Below are 23,588 nucleotides of genomic sequence, written 5' to 3'. Positions count from 1 at the left end.
CATCTCATCCCAAAAGCACAAGTATTATGGAAACTGGCCTTGGCACAAAGCTCTCATTAAGGAACTAAAGATGGGGAGATGAGTAAATAAAAGAAAATATCAACAAGTATCAAAAATCATTGCAAATATAAAGATCCCCCAAAAGGAGAATGTAATTATGTTATAACTGCAAACAGTGACTCAATGGGGGAAAAATGGAATTTTCACAAGGTCAGCATGAAGATATGAAGCAAGAGTTAAAAATGAAATAAAAGCTCTTGAGGAAAGAACTGAAAGAATATATTTAGAAGGGAAAGTCCATAACCCTCACCCAAGTAATGGATTCCCTGAAAATCAAAATAAACCCAAAAGAAATCAATGACTCCATTAGATAGCAAAACATATTAGAATAAAATCAAAGGATTCAAAAATTAAAGAAAACATAAGATCAGATATTAAAAACTGACCTAAAAAAATCAAGTTGAGGAAAGATAATTGAAGAATCATTTGGGCTTTCTGAAAACCCACAAAAAAATACACTCATCATATATTAATATGTAGAGCACATAAGCTAAATGTGAGAAGCTTTCTCCTTTAAAGGTCTCTGGCAAGCATATTCACAATGAAAACTGTACCAAGGAACCTAGAGCAGAAAGTTTTACCAACTGGTTCTTAATTGCTTCTTTTTAAAAAGAAGGCAAGAAAGGAAGCTATGTTGCTTTAAAAAAAAATAGAGCTGTTAAAACTGTAGGTTTCAGTCTTTTAGGATATAAAATTTCCACTTGATGTGATATAATTTCTCTTTCCATACTCAAAAAGAAATCAAATATAAAATATAAATAAGCCTATGAGGTTTTAGAAAGGTTTCAACAGAGACAGAGATCCAAAATTGTGAATGAAAATTGATCAAAGCCACAAATTTAAAATTATTCAGTAAAATGCTTCCCTGAAAATTGAAGATATAACAGGAATCATTTTAATTTAACCTTCCTGACTTCCTTCAAGTCTCAGCTAAAATCCTACCTTCTGCAAGAAACCTTTCCCTGACCCCTTTAATATTAATTCTTTTTCCTGGAAATTACCCCCAATTTACCCTTTATCCTTCACTTGTATAGAGTTGTTTGCACAACGTGGCCCCCATTAGAATGTGACCTCCTTGAGATAAAGACAATTGCTTTTCTTTGTATCCCCAGCACTTAGCATAGCATCTGGCACATAGGAAATGATAAATTCTTGTTGACTTTTCCATGCATTTTCAGAATTCCAACAAATTCTTTTTTTACCCATTTCTGAAATGAGAAAGATCAATTTAGAATGTAACCCTCAAAGAGGGGCTGCACATTACTCACTTATCCATTGTATGAAGCTCACTGTGTGCTGATAGCACGTGGGCACCTTAAATGTCTTACAATTATGCTAACACAAGGACAATTCCCCTTATGACTACAGTATCACCTCCCCTTACTATGTCTGCCAAAAAAACACACTAATGCAATTACTAAAAGCCCACACTCACAATAAGTTCCATTAGAAGAGAACTGGCCCCTCTCTCTGGGTAGTTAATATTTTAAATTCACAATTGCATCATTTCACATTAGTTACAATCTGACCACAATATATATAAAACTCATTAATGTGCAATGCTTTGTCCTGAAGGCATATGGGTTGAAAACTTTCCATCCAATACATCTCAGATGGAAGATATTTCCAAAAATGCTCTTAGTCATGTTGACTTCCATAAACATATTTGAATTAGATGGCTCTTTTAATGCAGACTCTTATTAATCTGATTTGTCTCCTCCCATTCTTTTCCATTTCAAACAAACAAGTGAGTCACAGTAGCATGTTGCAAGGCTGATTACTTGTGTTTTTGGATACTCGAAGATGTTGCTCAAACAAGCATAGTTAGACACCAGTACAGACATTAAACTCATTTGCCAGATGTATAGTCCAAATAAAAAATCATTTTATACCAAATATTCAGTACTTTTAAAACATGCATAGAATAACCAGAGACCCTGGCAGAAACACATGGCATCTGTGCTTGTTTCTATTTTCCCAACAGTCACAGCACATGCTAGTTTGATCAGTCTATAGCCTCAACAGGACATTTGCTAGCACTGCACCACATAGGGATTTAGGGCCGTATCTGGCAGTTTTCCCCTACCTTAGCACAGGTATTGTTATATATGCTGTAACTATTTCTGGAAGTCCATTAGTATAAAATGCTTACATAAAGTATTATATCACATTCATCTTCACTAACTCAGTATTAAAAAGGTGAGTATGTACAAAAAGTTAGAGGAATCTGAGGGACAAAGCCAGTTCTCATGTAAAAGCGCAGGTGAATATTTTTGTGATCTGATGTTTGTTTGTTTGTTTTGGAGGGGTGCAACTACAAAATTATCCTAAACAGAAATATGCAATAGCATATTAAATATTAATAGCATTTAAAATTACATAAAAGGAAATACAAAATTGCCTGGTCTTTATAAGCTTTTGATAAATTCAAGATGACTAAAAAGTAATGACCCTAATTCCACAAGCTATGAATAAAAAATCAGCCTCATTACTTTCTAATCACACCTTGTGTCCGTGAGTGTACGATAATGATACTATCCCTAAAGCCTGACTGTATTCTTATTACTGTACTTAAAAGTAACAACACAGGCCTCTGTGTTTAAGATTATCAATATAGCCTCATCTAGAGTTGGACACTAATTGAGAGGGGACTGACTTCTCCCTGGGTGTGGTCCTTTGAGATTAGGAATGACAGAGTCTCAGAGATACACCTTCAAGAAAAAAAACCTAGTCAACCTAGTCTGGGGACATTTCTCATCAAAGACTGATACCTCCACCAACCTGAGCAGGTAATGCCAGTTCCCCAGTTCCCTCCTGATACTGGGTAGACAGCATAATGGAGTGCTCCTAGAGAACACAAGAACAGGAAACATCTCCTTTCTGTCATTCCAAAATCTAGATTGACCCAGAGATATAAACTCTCCTAACAGGCCAGCAAAGGATACCAGAAACCACAAAAGGGAAATTCTCTGTTTCACAGAGTTCACAGTGAAATGTTCAGAGTATTTCAACTGGGAAACTGCCCAGTTCCTGCCTTGCAGTAATTTCTCTTAATAAATAGAGAAATGCAGTTAATCAAATCACCACAATCTCAGTTCCCTATATGGGTGCTTACAGGCCTAAGCTAACTGCATCCAATTGGGATATGAAATAAGTACATATTTCAGCTGCCTCTGGGATATCTGGGGGATTTAGAGGTACTACATTTTTTTTTTCCTTAGAAGAACTATAAAATTTACTGGTTTTCCTTGCCAAAGTAGGCCATGAGAAGAATACAAAAAGGTAAGTTTGTCTTTGGGGCCTCTCACCCTTCCCTTTCAACAGCACCCCCTAATTTTCAGCACATTTGGGACCCTTCTATCAGAAAGGAAACAAATCAAATTATAGTTCTGGTATCTTTGAAGTACACATGGCAGTAAATCTAGAGCAGGCCTTAGAGTCAACAAGACCTGGATTCAGTAATGCCTCTAACATACACTGACTAAACAACCATGGGCAAGTTCACTATCCTCATAATGCCCAGGCAACTCTTTAAGACTGCACTGACCAAGGGACACTGAGCCTACCCTTTGAAATCATAGCTCCAGACAAAAAACACACCACCATCACCTTGTATGTATATAGCACATTACAGTTTTCAAAGTGTCTTCACATACATGATCTCACTTGGTCTTCACATTTGATAATGATAGAGCTGGTCAGGTGGTATTAGGAATAAGGACAGAGAGCAGACTACTAAATTTCATTAGTTTAAGAGGAAGAGAAAGGAGAGAAAGGAAATAAGCATCTACCGTATGCCAGGCACTGTGCTAAGTGCTTCACAAACCCTGTCTCACTTGATCCTCACAAAAACCCCGCAAGGTAAGTGCTGTTATTAGCCTCATTTTACAATTGAGGAAACACTAGCAAAGACAGGGCGTGTCCAGGGTCATGCAGCTAGTAAGTGTCTAAGGCTGGATTTGAGGTCTTCCACACTCTATCCACTAGGCCACCTAACTGGCTCCTGGAACTCCCAGGCGAAGAAACTCTCTTTACCAATTCAGGTTGGACCCTTCTCAGCAATTTATAATCTTAACAGTTGTCTACGACACAGAGAAATGATGTCACTTACCCAGAGTAAAACATCCGGTATGTATCAGAGGCTGAACTTGACAGGCCTTAATACATAGATATGAAAATGAGACCAGGAAAGGTTAAATGATTTAATCCAGATCACCAGAATGGCAACATCATCAAAATACAAAAGTTAAAGGATCATTGATTAGAGCTGGAAACAACCTTAGAAAAACATCTAGTTCTGGGGTTCTTAACCTTTAAAAGTGTTTCTGTCCCATTTGGAAATCAGGTGAAAACTACAGACCTCTTCTCAGAATAATGTTTTTAAATGCATAAAGTACATAGGATCAAAAAAAAAATGAGGCAGCTAGGTGTCTCAGTGGCTAGAGCTCTGGCCTTGGAGTCAGGAGGACCTGAGTTCAAATCCAGCCTCAGACACACAACACTTACTAGCTGTGTGACCCTGGGCAAGTCACTTAACCCTACTGCCTCACCAAAAAGGCAAATAAATAAATTGATAAGTGAATGAATGACTAAGTAAATAAATATTTTTTGAAAAAAATTATATTGAAATATAGTTGATATTTTAAGAACAAGTTCACAGAACCGAGGTTAAAAATCACTAATCTAATCCTATTTTATAGATGAGGAAACTGGGGCTCAAAGAGGTTAAATCATCTACCCAAGGTCATAAACGGACTAAGCAATAGGGTTGGGATATGAACCCAACCCTCAAATTTTTAAAAGAAAAAGGCAAATGAAAACAAGAGCATAGCTACTATGGTATATTACCTATGATCAGCATATATTCAGACTTACCTCCTACATGCTCAGTCCTAGACTACCACATGTGACATTCAGAAACATGACCCTGAGACACAAGAATTTTAGTTACCAATGATTCAGTCTTGCTCATACCATAACTATTAAAGCAGATAGTACAGCCACGTCCACTGAAGACCCAGAAAAGAAAGTTATTGTCATCAAAGTCCTTGGCACTGGAAAAATGGTTCAACATCAAAAATTGATCTTTTATCAGTAAAAATGACATTAAAGAAGAGTCATTATGATCTGCTTTGTCACTGCACCCAAAGGACCATGAGACCTCTACTTCTGACTTACAAGTGAAACCTTCGAAATGCATTGGCTTCCCATTAGAATGTGAGACCCTTGAGAACAGAGTGTCTTTTCTATTTCTATGCCTATAACTTACCAGGGGTGTTTTGAACATTGTCAATACTTAATAAATGCTTCGTTCATTTAGGAAAAGCAGACAAGCATCTAACAAAGATTTGTAATAATAAGCACTCAAGTAAAAATACTTTTCTAGTTACCTCTCAGTTAACCAGAAAATTCTGTTAAACTAGAATACCCCATTCCTTGAGCACTTCAATTAAAATAAACTTTTCTAACAGTTCAGTCCATTCAAGTAATTAGGACTAACAAATCCTTATAACATGCCATCTCAAATAAATATCCAGAAATAAAATATTTAAAAGTGTGGAACTTATTTTATAACTGCTTTATTTTATTAGTTGCTAGTTTATTTGTAGATTGAATTCAAATATCAGCAGCAATTTGTGGAGAACTTATGCAAATATTAACAATGAAAAAAGATTAGATTTAAAATAAAAGCCAAACATGGTGGCGCAAGACTGTAATCTCTGCTATTGGGGAGTCTGAGGCAGGCAGATCTCTTGAATTCGGGAATTCCAAAGTGCAGTAGGGGTGACGCCTTTGGGCCACTGGCACTAAGTCTGGTACAAATATGTTGGGAGCCTCCATTAGCAGAGGGCTACTGTCTAAAAATGAGCAAACTGGCCGAGGTGAAAAAAACAGAGTAGAATAAAGCTTCCATGTAGATGAGTACGGGGATCATATTAAAGCTTCTCTGATGACCAGTATTGAGACCCACTGATGAATGACAAGTAGAGGAGAAGAAGAAAGAAGGAAAAGGAGGAGGAGGAGGAGGAGGAAAAGGAGGAGGAGAAGAGGAGGAGGAAAAAAAGATGATGAAGTAGAAGATTTAAATTGAAAGATGAGCAACTGCTTTAAAAGGAATAAAGAAAAACAACATACTACAATAAACCCTATAACACACAAGTGACCTAACAAGCTGCTATTTGTAAAGAATCTCTCGGATTAAGGGGATTTGTTCTGTGAAGTTTGGATTCAGTCAAAGGGTGGCATTTGAGGACCTAGAGGGCCCATATGTGCCTCGAGGCCAGAGGTTCCCCACCCCTGGTTTATACCATTGACTCAGTTCCACAATTTTCCATTTCAGTGCTTTCAGGTTACGTTTTTGGAGCCAATTTCTTTTTTTAAAAATCTCAACAGACAAGTTTTATTTTAATCATTCTTTGAGAAAAGATACTTTTGTCTCCTCAACTGTTGGTTAAAAACATTAAAGAAGCTGACTTGAGTGCCAACTGCAAAGAAAGTCCTGCAAAGAGAAGGCACATCCCCACCCACTAAGATACTCTATCAGATGCTTTAGCCTTCTTTGGCTTCTTTGTTTTTACCATGAAATCAGCTTGTACAGTGGAAAGAACATGGACTTTGGAGCCAGAACTAGGCTCTTTCATGAGCTCTTCTAAAAATCTTGATTACCTGTGGGCAAATCACTTAACCTCTATAGGTCTGTTTCTTAATATGGAAAATGAAAGGATTGGACAAGATAATCCCCAAAGTCTCTTGTACTTCTAAATCCTTTGATATTTTACATTTAAAGTCCCTGGGAAAGGTGAAATCAGATAGGAAACATCTCTTTACCACATTAAGCCTTAACAACTACACAATAAATCTAGGAATCCAGTTACTAATACTGCTATTAGAACAGTCCTGATACCAAGTTTAGTTGTAAAGCAAGAATTGGCAGCAATATTTGGATTTTTAAACCAAGAACCCTACTCTCTACTTTTAATGTTGTACATTAATTAAGCATTATTTAGTAAATCCTTATTGTCCTGGACAGGAGGCAGAAGCTGTTTAAGGGACTCCAGTAGCTGGACCTAGATTCACTGAAAATCCTCTAATGAGACATTATAATGGCACAATAGTCTGCCAAAGTCCTACTAACAAGTTTTGGGTCTTTTTTTTTCTCTCTCTCTCTATTATTGCTGACAGATGATGTATTCAGTACCTTGATTTAATGGTTACAAGTGATGAGTCCAAGAGATGGTGGCCCAGGGCCAGCTGCATTACCAGTTGTTGTTATCTTCCCTCAACACCAGAAGATAGGTGAACTTGGCTATAGTAACAATTAGCTATTCCCATTATTGTATGTTATCCTTCACTTAAGGGTTATGATTGTCTGAAGTAGGAAAGTCATTAGGCAATTATAGATGGTATATTATAATTTTACATAATTAAACACTAGAGTAGGCTTGAGGGTGTTGTTCCTTCTACCAATATATTATTTGATTAAAAATAAATTTAATTGACCTCACACTGATCTTATACTTCGATTAATCTTATAAACACAATATTTGCACTTCCATCAATTAATCAACGAACATTTAAGAACCTACTCTATGTCAGGCATTGTGCTGATTGCTGAGGCTACAAAATAAAAATGAAACAATTTTTGTTCTCAAGGTATCTAAATTCCATTGAGAAGACAAACTATACATCCATAGACATATAAAAAATAAAAATGAAATAAATTGTAATAGGGGGAAAGTCACTAGGAGAGGGAGTCAGATCAGAAAAGGCTTCCAAATAGAGTTGTATTTGAGAAATGAGGAAGTAAATTCAGGCATGAGGAAGGAGAGGTGTAGTCAGAGGAAAGCCTCAGAGATTGGATGCCACAGAAGAGAAACGACAATGGCCAGTTTGGTTGGACTTTTAGTGTACAGGAAATAATAACGTAATCATGCTGGAAAAGGTACATTAGGAACAAGTTGTGAAAGCTTTTAAAAGCCAAGATGACATACTAAAAGAAAGCCCTGAAGTCAAGCTCTCCCCCTATACTTCTTCAACAAAGATCTAGAGAATGAACTAGTTTGAACTGCAATCTGGAAAGCCAAGAAGTCATAGTATATCATTTTTCCAGGCCAGGGTGGCTTAGGGAGACATAGATCTGCAGATCCTAGGGAGAGGATCTGGCCAGGAGCACAACTTTGACAGCAGTTTTAAGGTGCATTCCAGCACTCAGGAACTAAGAGAGAGCCAAGACAGGGAGAAGCAGAAAAGGATCTCAGGAGATTCCGAAGAAAACAATGGGTATAAAACAGATGTCACTTGGCAACTGTTACCCACCAGGCATTGTCAGGTCAGAGACCCAGAATGTCAAGGAGGGGTGGCCTTAGCTTTTCACTGAGCATAGAACAAGTTTCAGGAAGCAAACCCTGATGGCTCTGATCCCCATTGGCATTGTTCAAAGACCATACATGCATTATTAACTCACCACTAGCAATAGTATTGTAAGGTAGCAAATTATTTATCCTCATAGAAGGAAAAGAAGAAAGCCAAAAGATTAGTTCTCATCCTCAAAACAATAATTTCCTCATAACTTAGAATGAGTTAATAGATTACAGCTAATGAAAGTAGACTCTTCTGTTATTAAAATAACATTCTGTTCTGTTTTCCCTTTGGTCAGCACTTGAGATTTCACTGATCTAGTGAACTCCTTGGGAAAGAAACTCCCTCTACTAAAGCAGGTTGGTAACTGTTCTATGACCCTTCTTAGAAAGTTGTCTGAGGCACTGAGAAATTATGAGATTTGTCCAGGAAAACAACCAGTGAATGTCAAAAGGAGGACTTCAACCCAGGTCTTCCTCATTTAAAGCCTAGATCTCCTTCCACTGTGGCATGCTACCTCACAAATCATCAGAACTTATACTTCTTGAACACATTTGTTGGAAGTTGACTACATGGTGAATGATACTTGTCCAACTTGCTTTCCCTCTTAAGCTAGGAATTACTGAAAGGTCATTCAAATTTTTTTTAAACTTAGATTCTGATATGTTCCAATTAAAATTATCATCTCCTCTGTTTAGATGAGGCAGGAAACATTTCTCTTAATTCTTTATCTTTTACCAAAACAGCAAAAACAAAAGGGATAGCTGGAGATAACCTTATAAGCTATCTTTTTTGAATCCTGCTGGGCTTCCTATAAACAAACTCAATATGTTGCCAAAAGCAGACAACAGCCAAGGCAGAAAACTTAACACACATGTCCAACTGCCATTTTGGCATGGGTGTGAGGGATGGGATGGGAGGGGGCAGGGAAGTTTGCTTCTTAAAAAATAAAGAAAATAGAATCAGTCAATAATGCACACACACACTCATGAATATATTTCTGCAAAATGCTCTAGGATGGAAGAGGCATACTACTCAGCTAAATTAATCAACAGGAATATCTAGCTAACTACAGCATTTTTATTTCAATTATTTGTTAACCTACATATGTGGAGCTCTTCTCTAGATATAACGTATCCTCGAAACAAAAGTACAAACTTTTATTACTTTGTCTTAGGGAAAGTAAATGTAGATCTTTTTACTTATTTCTATCATTAAAGGCAGGGGTAAGAGGAGGGGCATTAGAAATCAAAGCAAGGATTTAATCTCCCTACAAGGAAAGGATGACTTCACAAAGACTTTTTAATATATGAATGTCAACACCCAATCAGACCCATTACTATACACTGTATCATTCATGTAGTATTCTCATTCTCAGTTCATCACTAGATACTTGGTAAAGAAGAAAAATACACACTTTCCCACAATAGAAAGCATTGCTTTTAAACAGTGACATGATCCAAAGAAGTCTAGCTGTCACACAAGTATCCTATAAGTTCTTTCATATCTAAAACTGTTTTATCAGTACATTTTGTGGTTTATTAACTAAGAATCTCAAAAGGTTTCCTTTTTAAAAAATTTTACTTTTAAGTACATAAAACTTATAGGAGATATAAGATAATTTGATGATTAGCATCTACACCCAAGTATAATATTTTCATTGCCATTTAAGTTCTTTCTACATTAATTGGGTCAAATCTCTGATCATGCTATAATTCAAAGATTAGAAAAAGGAATGATTTTAATGACCATAGATGTTTCATTCATGTCAGATTCTCGTAGCTTTGTCATAACATTAACTCACATACTGAAAGTCACAGTAGTAATAACCAAGCCAGAGAATGAAAGTATGTCAAACACAAATTATGAGGCAGACTGAAAGAGTGATGTGCAACTGGGAGTCACTATTCTTCAGATGTCTGTCTGTCCTCATACAACACCAAAGGCTTCATGTGAAATTCCTCTTGTTCAATTATCTCCCTTCTCTCAATCTTCAGGGGGAAAAGTCAGATCATCGGAACAATTATATTCAGATAAAGGGCTATAAAATATGATTTTTCTAGGGGCAGCTAGGTGGTGCAGGGGATAGAGCACTGGCCCTGGATTCAGGAGAACCTGAGTTCAAATGTGTTCTCAGACACATAACACTTACTAGCTGTGTGACCCTGGGCAAGTCACTTAACCCCATTGCCTAACAAAAAAATATGATTTTTTTGGCTCTTTAATAAAAAGAACCACACAATTTAGGGGTTTTGTTACATGTATTTATACTTACTTTTCTGTTTCCATTTCTCTTCTTACAGCAATTTTAGGCTCTATTTGTTTTGCGAACCTTATATATTAGGAATGTTCTTAAGTAAAAACTCTATTACTACTAGAAATATTATAAAAAATATTTATATAGTGCTTTATATAATTTGTAAATCACTTTACATACATCATTAGGACACTAATATGTTATCTTCAGTTTTTAATCATTAAAGTCAATATTAAGTATTTTCATTTTTTTGCAAAACAAATTCCCTTTCTGAAAAAGATATTTGGGATTGTACAATCAGTCAGAAAGATATCATTCAAGGCACATATGCAAATACAGCAACATTCAAAAGTCAGCTCTCTATCATTCATATTACTCTAGATGAGATGTTACACATATAATCCGAATAATATGTATATTTGTTTTCTGATTTCATAACATTATCATTTTTATAGTAGATTCACCTAGGTTGATATTTAAATTAGCTTGCATTCCACGTGCAAACACCAAGTAATGACAGGATAAATTGGCCTGCCTGGAATTTTTTTTTTAATTGGCATACATAGATCACCAAGTACTCATAAAAGCTCCATATTTTAAGGACTGTCATCTATATCATAAGACTTCATGTAAAAGAAAATTTGCTTAATCATATTTTAAATTCATTATATGCTTTGAATATAGAAATGTTGATGTTTGTCAAGTTCATGAATCTAAAGAAGAAAAACATCTTTGAGATGTCAAACTATATGCATTTAAGACTTATTTTAGATATTCAGAAATACTTAATTCTAATTAACCATTTTTACCAAGCACATCAGTTCCCAGGCATGCTAACTTTAATATATTAAAAGGAGAGAAGGAAAGCAACCAAGTTTGGTTAGAATTAGTTCTTTCTGATGGACATTTGGATAGCAACTTGAACAGCATGAGGCATTCTTGTATTGGGATGTAAAAAAATGTAACCTTGAATAGGCTGTGATCAGAACAGCAAGACTATCATTTGGAAAACCACATAGCAGAATACAGTAGCTGAACAGTGCTTCTCAGATTCCAATATAATAAGGTTTCTGATCCATAGAACAGATCTGCTTAATTGAATTTCCTAGACTATACATAAGTCTACTACAGAAACATTTCATTCAACATCTAATTTAAAAATCTCTCATTTCATTTTATCATCAAGTGTTGCAATCTAACTAGACAGCTTCTACTCCACTGTTATCGTACTGATGAAATGTTTAATGGTGTTCACTTTGGTGAAGGGGCAAGAAGTAAAGGACACTAAGATAGAAAGTATCCTTGCAAAAATAACCTAATAAAGCTTCCTGTGCAAAGGCAGGGCACTGCTTTTCTGCATAGGTGGAACAACAAAACTGGAAACTAACTGCTAAACAAAATAGGAGATTTAGTGAAAATGGAGTTGTGCTAATGGATCAAAAATCCCATCACATAATGGGGGGGGCAGTTTCCACCTATTTCAAAAGTGCTTATATTCACTTTGGAACTCAGCTCCTTAGAATTGGAGGGGGAAAGATGATATATAAATGAAAGACTGTTATTGTATCTGTGAGATCTCTAGTTACCCAAATAATATAAGCAATCCCAAGTTTATGGATGGGTTGTCAGTTGTTTGGAAGATGGATTGCTTTTGTCTATAGAAATTATATTACATTTATACCCACCATTTGGTGAGTACATGCCCAAGCTAAGCCCCAGAAAGTCTATTTAACCCATAAGTTATTATGTCAGGGACCTGCAGTTTTTTGGGTGTGGGAACTCACTCCACATACACAGATTGCAACCTATCTATAATTTAAAGTCCTGACGAATGGACTTGAGAGTCAACTGGGTATAACCCCTAATGCAACTGAAATAGTACTGAGCCTCGAGCCTCCTGTAATTTTGAGCACTAAGTTCTCCTTCCAGTACCCCCAGTGGAGTAGAGGAAAAGAGGGGAGGGATGAGCTACAACTGTATTACTAGTGATAGGCTATAAGCTGTTTGGAAGTTATATAAGCTACATAGCTCCTGAGACACTTCCCTAATTGGTTTGCTATTCATCTTACCACATTGGCTATTCCAAATATTTTCATTTTTCTTCAAGCTTCATGGCAAATCATCCCATCTCCCTTTAACTGAGGCCCTTTCCTTGCACCTCACCCAAAAGAATGAGATCATTCTCCAAGCGCTCTCTTCATTCCTTTTCATCTTCCTTCATTCAGACATCTTCCCTTCCCTCTTGTATCACATGATCTCCCACAACATCTCCAAAGTTATCAATGATCTCAATGGCCAAATATAATGGGAGAGTGCAGGAGGTAGCAGTTGACATTCATTATACTAACAGTAACCCTTATAAAGCTTCCTGAGGCAGTTTTACTAATAGCAAAAAAATTATAGGAATCTCTCAAGGCTTTCCCCCTAGTTCTGAGACCTAGATTACTAAGCAAATATGACACGCTGAAGAATACATCAGCATTACTTGGTATCTTTAGTCTATTGTATTAATCTGTATAAATCTAATAACATAAACATATAAATCAATAGTTATGGTGTATTGATATAAAATCTTTCAGGCATCAATTGAAATCACATATATATAAATACAAAAATATATACACATATATACATACATGTGTGTGTATGTGTGTATGTGTGTATATACATATAATTCTTCAAAGTTATAATCCATCAAGGGTGCAGCAATCTGATTTTGCCCTGGATCAGACTATTTTGAGAGCATGGAAAGATGACAGGTCCCAAGCCTGTACCTGAGATCCTGGAATAACAAAACAATCTATACCCCAAGAAAGCAGCAACAACATAAGCTCAGAACTTCCCCTAGAAGTATAGCAAAGCCCAGTTCTAACAAAGTTATGATCAATATTATAAATTATAAAAAATCATTCTCCTTACTTAAAAAACTATCCACTAGTGAGACAGAATGTGCTAAATCTAGCAGATTGGTGTGGTCAAAGTATTGGAGCCAAAGTCCAGAACCTTTGGGTTCCCCTTTTCAAACTCTGACACACTCTTCCCAAGGTATCTCAGCATCAGTTTGACTTATCTGAAAAAGTAATATCATCATTTCTAAAGTAAAGTTAAATAAAGGCCTCAAAAGATTACTGCTTAAAACTAGTTTCCCATCAAATTTTTAGGTCGTCGAGTGTTTTAAATGATGTGCTGCCTTCATTACAGAGAACCATGGCTGAGACCTAGGGCCCTATGGCCTTGGCTCCAGAAAAATCTCACCCAAAGGCAGCTGCTCTATCTCAGTAGCTCAGCTACTCAGGAAGAAAATTCACTTTGCAATATATAGCTAGAAGTTTACACTGCATGAGAAAACGAGCTGGAAACCAGTTATTGCTTCAAATCCTGAGTTAAAAATTGCAAAAAGTGAATAAACTGGAAAGGCTATATCACTAAACTGATGCTTCTGAAGTAGAGGTTGTTTTGTTATGGACCCCCTTTAGAATCTGGTAACACTTTATGGACCCCTTCTCAGAATCATGTTTTGTTGTCTACATTCATAATTGGAGAAAAAGCTAAATTTCATTATGCATTGTAGACACATATGTATATATATTCAAATATATATTATGGGGAACCTGCAGCCTCGAAGCCACATATGGCCTTCTAGGTCCTTGGGTGCAGCCTTTTGACTGAGTCCAAGTTTTACAGAACAAATCCTTTTATTAAGGGGATTTATTCTGTGAAGTTTGGATTCAGCTAAAGGACTGCACTTGAGGACCTAAAGGGCCACAGGTTCCTCATCCCTGTATTAGTGAAAATAAAGAAGTATTTTCCCAACGAAGTGCACAAATCCACTAAATTCCCCAAGTTAAGAATCCTTACTCTAAAGATTTTTACTCTAAGCTAAAATAATATCTAGTGAAGCAGCTACTAAGAGCAAGAAACATTTTAAGATAAAAGCCTTTAACATAAACTTTCCTTAAATCCAAAGTACCCTGGGAAAACATTGCCTTCATTTTGACAAATTTTTCTGTTTCCTAAACTATCTCCAAAGACAGTGAGCTAGTAAAAGAATTCTCAATCACTATCTAGTTTCTCTTTCTGTTCTATTCCAGTTGTTTTTTAAACACTGTTACCTTGGAAACAACTGCCCTCATTTAAAAAAATTTTTTTTTATTTGACCTTCAACACAGGACCAAATTAGAACACTCCTAAACAATCAGCCACTTAAACATAAATCTGTAGGCCATAGCAAGCATTTGGGAACCATGTAGCTTTTCTAAGCCAAATGGAAATGTTTTAAATGCTTAAAACACTGGCAACAGTTAGTGGATTTATGTCTGGATATAAAATATATACACCCCTGATTCTGAGATAATTTTGCATAGTATAGTAGACAGAGCACTGGACTGGGATTCGGGGAACTCAGCTGTAGTCCAATTTCTCCTATTAACTTATTGTGTGACCTTGGCCATGTCAGTTCATTGCTTGGGATCTCATTTCTCTCATCTGCATTTCTATAGCACTTTGGGGTACATTATCTCACTTGAGCCTCAGCACAACTCTGTAAGACAGATACTATAGCATTATTTCCACTTAACATATGAGGGAAGTGAGGTTTAAAGAGCTGGTATCAGAAATAAAGCGATGGTTTCTAAAGTTCTGTCCAATTCTTGAACTCTGTGGTTCTTTTCTTATTTCTTTTATCAATCTGAACTGATTACTAACTTCCCTAAAATGAAGATTGAACATTTAAACACATTCTTTTGTTCATAATATCATTGTCACTTAAAAATAACATGTAGAATAATATGATGACAAAGAAACTATGACTATACTTAATAATGAGCGGGTGCACGGTTTCTAAACTCTTTTTAAAGGTCCAATCTAATTTCTTTGGAGAATAGTTAACTTTTTAAAAATTTAAATAATGCTATTCATTTGATGTACCAAAAATATACCTAACTGAAAGGAGAATACCATGAACTCAAGGTGCAATGGCCAGTAGAGGGTTGGTGTAGAACACATACCCATGCACTTACCCTACACACATACACTTCTAAAAATAAAGAAATTCTGTTAGTAAAAGTCTAACCTAGTATGCATTTAGTTTTTAGCACATAAAATTCTGTAATTATAATCACAGAATTATAATGATCTAGTCTTACCTTCTAACTTCGTAGGTAAAGAAGACCCAGGGTGCTTAAATTACTTGCCCAAGGTCACACAGCTACTTAAGCAGGAGAAACAGAGCTAAGACCCAGCTATTCTAACTTTAAGGCTCTTTTCTCTGTGTCCTGTTGTTTCCCTACCCCATACCTTCTCACACATCCACACATACACACACACACACACACCTCATTACCTTATGCTATAATGAAATTTGATCTTTTTTTAAAAATCACATCTTTTTTCTACTTTAGAAGACATAAAATTAAGAAAGTTAAGTCATCCTTAAGCTAATTATTAGCTATATCTTAGAGACAAAAATCATACAAAAAGAAATATATAATAGAGATGGATCCACATATATGTATATGTACATGTATAAGTGTATATGTGTGTGTGGATATATTATATATACACATGCATATATCTCACATCTGTAAACAAATATACATTTATGTAAACAATGCTTTCTTATATGGGTGTATATATATACATGTGTCTGTGTCTGTGTATACACCAGAGTGAGCATGGTATACTGGGCAGGAAGTTGGACTCAGTCAAAAAGATATGAGTTGCAAGGCTTGCTTCTGACCCATACTGGCTATGTGACTTTGGTCAAGTTGTCGAACCTCTTAGTACCCTATGCAACACTCTAAAACTATAAACTCCAGAGCAAGTGCTGATCCTTATTGGTAAAAAGAAGTTCCTCAACTAGAGCTCTCTATGCTAATGAATTTATGTCCGGGACATATAGATGCAGATACCAATGATACATATACACATGTATGTATGTATGTATGTATGTATGTATGTATGTATGTATGTGGGTATACATATTTTTCACACTAGAAAAAGCAGAACAGTAGCTCCTAGTGGTTTGGCTACTAATCTCTATCTTTTGTTGGAAATAAAGAAACATATGGATATTTGGCCCCTCCTGGGAATTTGATCACGTAATAGAGCTAAGATATCATCAACTCAAAACAAAGTTAAGTGTCCTGAAAAACTGTGGAAATTATGTGCATATAATGTGCATATTGTGAAAAACTGAAAAGTTTTACCACTGTACTTTGAAAACTTCCTAGATTGGGGGGGGTGGGGAATGTAAGTAGTCTGTTGCTTTTCAAGAACTACACTAAAAAGGAGTAATAATCTTTCACCTTTTTTTCTTCTTTATTAGTATAGAGTATAAACAACAACTTTACCCAATAAGTAATATACTTTAAAACCCACTAAGTTAAATAAGGAATCTTTATCAAACAATTATAGTCTCAGATTAAAAGCTAAATTATCATTTAGATGAAGGATATGCTAGATGTGTTTTCTTTTCCCAAGGCTTCCTACTAAGGTTTCATCACCTGCCTAGCTGGATAGGATCTTTTATTTTGTTGCACATGTAGCCAGTGCTGTTCTGGATCCCATAGGATTTAGAGTTAGAAGAAAGCTTAGAGACCATTTAGTCTAAATTCCTCATTTTTAGACATGAGAAAATTGAAGTATTTTCATCCAGGCCTCTTTTTACTTGTCACTGCTTCTAACAAGACTTACTTTTGTTGACCAAGTTAAGGAAGTTTTGGCTGAAATTGAAGAGAATGCACAGAATAATGTTTAAAAATTCAACACTAGAATGTTGAAAAAGGTTTACTTTTTTCATCCATCTAGTCCAATTCCCTCATTTTATAGATGAGAAAACTCAGGTTAAGGGGATGGACCTGAGGTCATATGGGTAACAAGGTCAGGATTTGAGCAAGTTACCACCTGCAAAGCTGGTCTTTTTTCACTGTTATGATGCTGCCTCCTAATCATTATTTTTATCTTAAGCCATTATTTTATCTAATACTTGGAGAAACTAATATATTACCTCCTTAGAGTCTCTGTAGTTACAATTCTTCACACTGAACATTAACAATGTCAAAAGCAATAGCTTTCCCTTCTCAATAACTACACATTTATTAAGTGCTTCCTATGTATCAGGCATTTAGTGCCAGAAAGTTAGCCCTAGTGGCAGCTGAAGAAGATATCTAAGCAAGTTGCAAACCTTAAGGTATGAAATAAGTGCTAGCAATTGCTATAATCTATTAAGGTGCTGCAATCTACAATAGTGAGTATATGCACCAACTAAATGATGGATCCTTGAAGTACAATATAAAAAAAAAGATAGCTTTCTAGCTATAGGGTTCTAAGGAATGCTTACTACAGTGAAAACTAATACTATGATGCACAGAATATAATTTAAACTCCTACAAGGTAAAGGCTTGTCAACAATTTAAAAACCCTGATTTTGTGTTGAAAAGAGACAAAGATGGGCTTCCTCTCCTTTTTTGGAACTCATCATCATTTTTGTTGTTGTTCAGTAATGTCCGACTTTTCATGACCCCGTTTGGGGTTTTCTTGGCAGAGAAATTGAAGTGGTTTGTCATTTCCTTCTCCAGCTCATTTTACAGATGAGAAAACTTAGGCAAACAGAGTTAAGTAATTTGGTCTAGGGTCACACACAGCTAGTAAGTGTCTGTGGCTATATTTGAACTCAGAGTCTTCCTGACTCTAGGCCTGGAACTCTATGCACTGCACCACCTAGTTGCCCCAGTTTATATACCTTTCAGGGTTTTTGCTGCCTGCCTGCTTTTGGCCAACAAGTCTCCCAGAAGCTGGAGTGAGAAGATTAAAACTCAAATCAACTTTGTAGCTTCTTAGAAGTTCTCTTTGATCTCAGAGGAACCTGAGAAGACTTGAATGAACTGATGCAGAGTGAAGACAGCAAAACTAGTAGAACAATTTACTCCATAATATCAACATTATGAAAACACACAAATTTGAAAGACTTAAGAATTTTTATCAATGCAGCAACTGACCACAGTTGCAGAAGACTGATGATAAAGAATGCTATCTCCTGACAGTGGTGATGAGTTAATATGAAGAACGAGATGTACATTTTTTGGCACAGCCAATATGGTAATTTGTTTTGCATGACTAAGCTTATTTGTTGCAAGAATTTTACTTTTCTTTTTTCTTCTGGGGAGGAGTAGAAGGGAGAAAAAAAATGCTTATAGCTGAAAAAATTCATTTTAAAAAATTTCTCTTTAAAGGTTTATCTGACAAGAAAGAGGTACTTAATGGTTAATGTGATAGTTTTGACTATTTGGGGATTTTATTTATACACTCTCCCTACATCTCTATACTAATAAATGGTATTATTTAAAGTCTTTCCAAAAGTAAATAATAGATATTTACATAAAGAAAGACTAAAAAAAATGTGACATTGCTATAACAGAGATAAGAAAAAATGTGACTTTTTCCATGGTTAACAGAGACAAATGTCACTCCACTTCACAATTGTTTCTCTGCCTGGTTTCATTCAATTTCATGAAACAAAATGTCCCTCCCATTTTGATACCACCTACCTTAGCCTCCTCTCCCCTGTCTGGAGAGATGCAAGGTGGAGTACCAAACTCCTCTCACAGCATTTTTTTTTCAGGCATTGGGGTTAAGTGACTTGCCCAGTGACACAGCTAGTAAGTGTCAAGTGTTTGGTCTGAGGCCAAATTTGAACTGAGGCCCTCTTGACTTCAGGACCAATGCTCTATCCACTGCACCACCTAGCTGCCCCAGCATTCTTCCATAGAGGGTAGAATTTTAACTTTGCATCTATTGCTCTGCTTGTTTTCAACTCTGCCCAGTAAGATGCTCCTGGGTGCCCCCATCATCCCTCTTCTCTAGCTTTCCAGTCTCCTTTTGTGTGTTGTCTTGCCCCATTAGATTGTAAGCTCTTTAAGGGTCTTTCTTTTTCTTATCTGTATCCCCAACACTTAGCACTATGCCTAGCATATATGCTTAATACAGGTTTGCTGAATTCAAATGAAAAGTGTGTCTACATGTATATAGACACATATCATATAAACACATCTATATATTCGCCTAAACATGTGCATTAAAGAATTTTTAAAAATGCTGACTGAGTATAGTTAATTCACAAAGACTGTATCCCTTTTAACAGGCTAAGGAGGCAAACATCATAAATTATTTAAAAAACCAATATTTATTTCTTGGCTAAAAGTCAACCATAGAACCTATAAGAAAATAAAGTACATGTTAGACTTAGATCTAAAGACCACCAAGATGAATATCCACAGCAAAGAAGAACAAATGAGCAAATTAACTGTACTTCTGTTCTCAGGATCAAATTATGTTTGTTTACCTTCTTCTTGCTTGATCAAGATAATATTTGATGATCCAGGCCTTCTGGGACAAAATGAAAAACTTCAGATATTTAAAAATACTTGGTGGAAGCTGAATAATTTTAATGTACCATAATTTAAACAATCTTTTTGCTAGCTTTGGAAATTCAAGTGTATACAGAGAGATATCACATGAATTTGTTCCTCAACCTTTTCTACAATTGCTATTTTGGCAGCAAGGCACGTGTACAACATGGGCAGAGAAAAGGAGGCACAACTGAGCATGTAATAAAACCAGCAAAAGGTTCTACTATATGGAAATGTACTTTAATTCCAAAACTAGTTTTCTGTGATCTACCTCATCTAATTGTATACCAAATGTGTAAATTCCAATTGATATGTATATATCATACCGCAGAAAAAGGCAAGCAAAAAACAGTATTAAAACATAATAATGGAAGAAGGGCCCTGTATCCATGATCATGAGCACTTTTCCATTCTCAAAGGAGAATCTTCTTAAGAATTTTCTGGTTTTGGTGTTCTCACTAAACAGTATGAAAGAGTTTCAGCCCAAGTTTTTCCTCCAAAATAAGGAACTATTCATAATAACACATTTCATCAGCCTGATCAAAGATTTTCCAGCTGCATTTGACAAGCACCTTACATTATTACATAGAGGAAAAAAAGATGCACTATAGGAAGCTATCTCATGATTATTGTGCTATTCGTAAGCGTGAAGGTTTCAAATGCAGCTATATAGCTATATATACACACTCCAGTGTAATTTAAGGTCAGAACTTAATTATCTTCAAATAATATTTAAAAGAAAAAGGACATTAAAGCAACCTGTCAACTAATAGAGATAGGAACCTGCATCTCTCAGGTTTCTAAATAAACTCATCCTAATAGAAATAGTATTTCACACAGGATCCCTGAGGGTCCCTAATTCTAAAAGGTACCTCACTGATTCTAAGAATAGCAAGAGTAACATACAGAAAATACTTCCTTCTTCCCTCCTCCTCCAAGCTATCAGCCTACCCACCAAAGCTACTCTTGGTTATACTCTGATTATGACAAAGCACAAGGAGGAAAAAAAGAAAAACACACATACACACACCCCACTGAAAGTTTCACTGCCCTGAGCCAGCAGGAAATTCCAATTGCTTCATGCAAAGGAGCCCGTTGAGCTGCTGAAATTAAATGTGATGTTTAGAGAGATCACCATGTCATGACACAAACTTGATTTTCAGGGTTGGAAAGGGGTCAGGAAAGGAAGCTGAATGAGATTTCAGGAGGTGACTTCAAGGTCAGGGATCTATGAATTACAAAGAACTGGTAGATCAATTAATGGATTTACAATCTATAATACATAACTAGACAATCCTGGGGTTTCAGAGTTTAACATCAAGTGTGAAAAACAGCAGTAAATGCCCTTTGATGTACTAGTAAGGAGTATATTATACTTTCTAAGCGGAAAAGAGGGGTGGGGGGAAGTAATTACAAACTCTCTGAAATCTCCAAAGAATTTTACAAATGAATTTTCTTGATGTCCAAGGAACCAAAACAATCAGAGGGGCCACCTCCAAGAAGTCTTTCTGGAAATATATCCCACTCTCTTTTCCTGTTCTACCTGGCTAGGCAGGTTTCCGTGTGCCCTTCCTCAAACCTGACTCAACTCCCTACTGTTTACGATGACCATGTGTCTGCCTGCCTCAGTCTCCCACGCAGACAGACGCGAGGCATGGGGCAATGGCAAAGAAGCCCCAGTTCCCACACTCGGCTCACACACACGCACTCACACAAACAAAACAAAATTAGCAACCCAAACACGAGCTTTCCGTAAATGCTAATCCTAGAAGATAGGGGGATCACATGAGGCTGACACCTGCCAACTGTCTCCCAGTTTATGCCACTGCCTACTGGAAATCTTTGCTCATCTCTTGTAGTTCAAATCTGAGCTTCCCAAGCGGAGATCCCGCCGGACGCCGCCAGGGGGCAAGAGCCAGCAGGGCTCAGCGCCGACTCCACTTTCCCCACCAGGCTTTCCGCACCCCCTCCCCCAAACCAAGCCGAGAGCACCAGAAACTTACGGATTTTGACTTTGCGGTGGTCCAGCCTGTCGGCCGCGGCTTGTAAGGCGTCCAGACGGCCGTGGAGCCGGGCGGCCCGGCGGCCCAGGGCAGCCGCCTGCCCCTCTATCTCCGCGAAGATGTCCCCCGCACAACGGGAGAGGTCAGAGAGCTGCCAGAGCAGGAAAATCAGGGAGTGCGCGCTGACCTGTTCCAGGGAAGTGAAGAGTAGCCCCACGGCCCCAGCCCCGGCACCTTCGGCCGTCGCGAGTCCTCCCGCAGCACCCCCCGACAGCTGCGGCGCCCGGCCCGGCTCCCCCGGCCCGGGGCCGCTTCCGCATCTCCCGGAGACCCCGGCCGCCTCGTCCCCGGCAGCCTCGTCCAGCCGGCACATCTTCACGGGCTCCACCGTCCTCTTGTGAAAAGGCATGGTTTGTGCGGGGCTTCCTCCCTTCACCCTCCTCCTGCGGCCGTCTGGCTGGCTGGCTGGCTGTCTACTGCCCTCCTGCCGGTCCGAGGAGGGGACGAGATCAAAAGCCCTTCGGCGGCCCCTCTTCTACAGTCTTCATGGAACACAAAGAAAAATCCTGGACAGCGGGGTGGAGGGGGAAGGAAAAAGGGCTCTGGCTCCTGTCCGGGCTGGAGGGAGGGAGGGAGGGAAGGAAGGAAGGAAGGAGCTAGGGGAGGGGGATGTTGAAGGGGCGGTGAGGGGCTCGCCCTGCCTGGGCTTAGCCGGTGTCTGTAGCGAAGGGAGCCCGGGGGAACCCGGGGCAGAGGTTCATGTGGGTCGGAGCAACCGCTTCCCAGGAGGTCCCGGGAAATGGGAGGCGGTGTTCCCACCCGGAGGAGGGGGCATTCCCCAGCCCGTCAGTCCCGGGAGAGAAAGTTGGGGAGAGAGAGAGAGAGAGAGAGAGAGAGAGAGAGAGAGAGAGAGAGAGAGAGAGAGAGAGAGAGAGAGAGATGTCGGGGAGGAGGAGCCGCGGGAGGCTAGGCGAGGCGCTCAGCAGGGAGCCCCAACAGAGTCCCGCTGAAGTTTGCAAGGAGGCAGGAAAGAGCCCGAGTCGCCTTCCCTCCCTCCCGATTGGAGAGGGAGGAGGAAGCAGGGGGAAGTGCTGCCGACACCGCGGCCGCTGAGAGGGGGCGGAAAAAAAGCAAAAGAAAGAAAGGGGAGGAGAAAAGGGCCCAGCGTAACAACCACCTGCGGCTCCCACCGCTGCCGCCGCCGCACCCAGTCCTGCGCCCGCCCGCCGGGGGAAAGGTAGCTAGCTCCTGCTTGGCTTTCTCTCCCCACCCCCCACCTTAACTCTATTTCTACCCCCACCCCCACCCTTCTCAGGGCAACGTGGCCGAGCCTCCAAAGACAGTTTCTCCTCCCGCCCCCCTTTGCTTTCTTACGTCCCTTTACAGTTTTGGTCTCACCCCCTCACCTCCTTGTGTCCCCCCCCCCCGGTGGATGGGCTGACTCGGGAAAGGGGTGGAGCGGGACGGTTTGCTGTGGGGGAGGGAGCCCAGACAGCTCCGCGG

General features: G+C 38.3%; 1 protein-coding gene across 1 annotated transcript in view; it reads right to left on the bottom strand.

Annotated features, from left to right (window-relative positions):
* NHSL1 (NHS like 1) overlaps positions 1-23,316 on the bottom strand; it is a 268,426-nt gene extending 245,110 nt beyond the window's left edge. Inside the window, 1 exon segment of the mRNA XM_020973759.2 lies at positions 22,086-23,316. Coding sequence (XP_020829418.1) covers positions 22,086-22,494 — 409 coding nt within the window. The 5' untranslated portion in view covers positions 22,495-23,316.
* Between the last annotated feature and the right edge of the window lie 272 nt (positions 23,317-23,588).

This window comes from Phascolarctos cinereus, unplaced genomic scaffold (genome assembly GCF_003287225.1).
Source record: "Phascolarctos cinereus isolate Bilbo 61053 unplaced genomic scaffold, phaCin_HiC Scaffold_5;HRSCAF=322, whole genome shotgun sequence".
In the NCBI taxonomy this organism is placed as follows: Eukaryota; Metazoa; Chordata; class Mammalia; order Diprotodontia; family Phascolarctidae; genus Phascolarctos; species Phascolarctos cinereus.
Note: the sequence above shows the minus strand (reverse complement) of the source record. Positions and strands in the feature narration are given on the sequence as shown.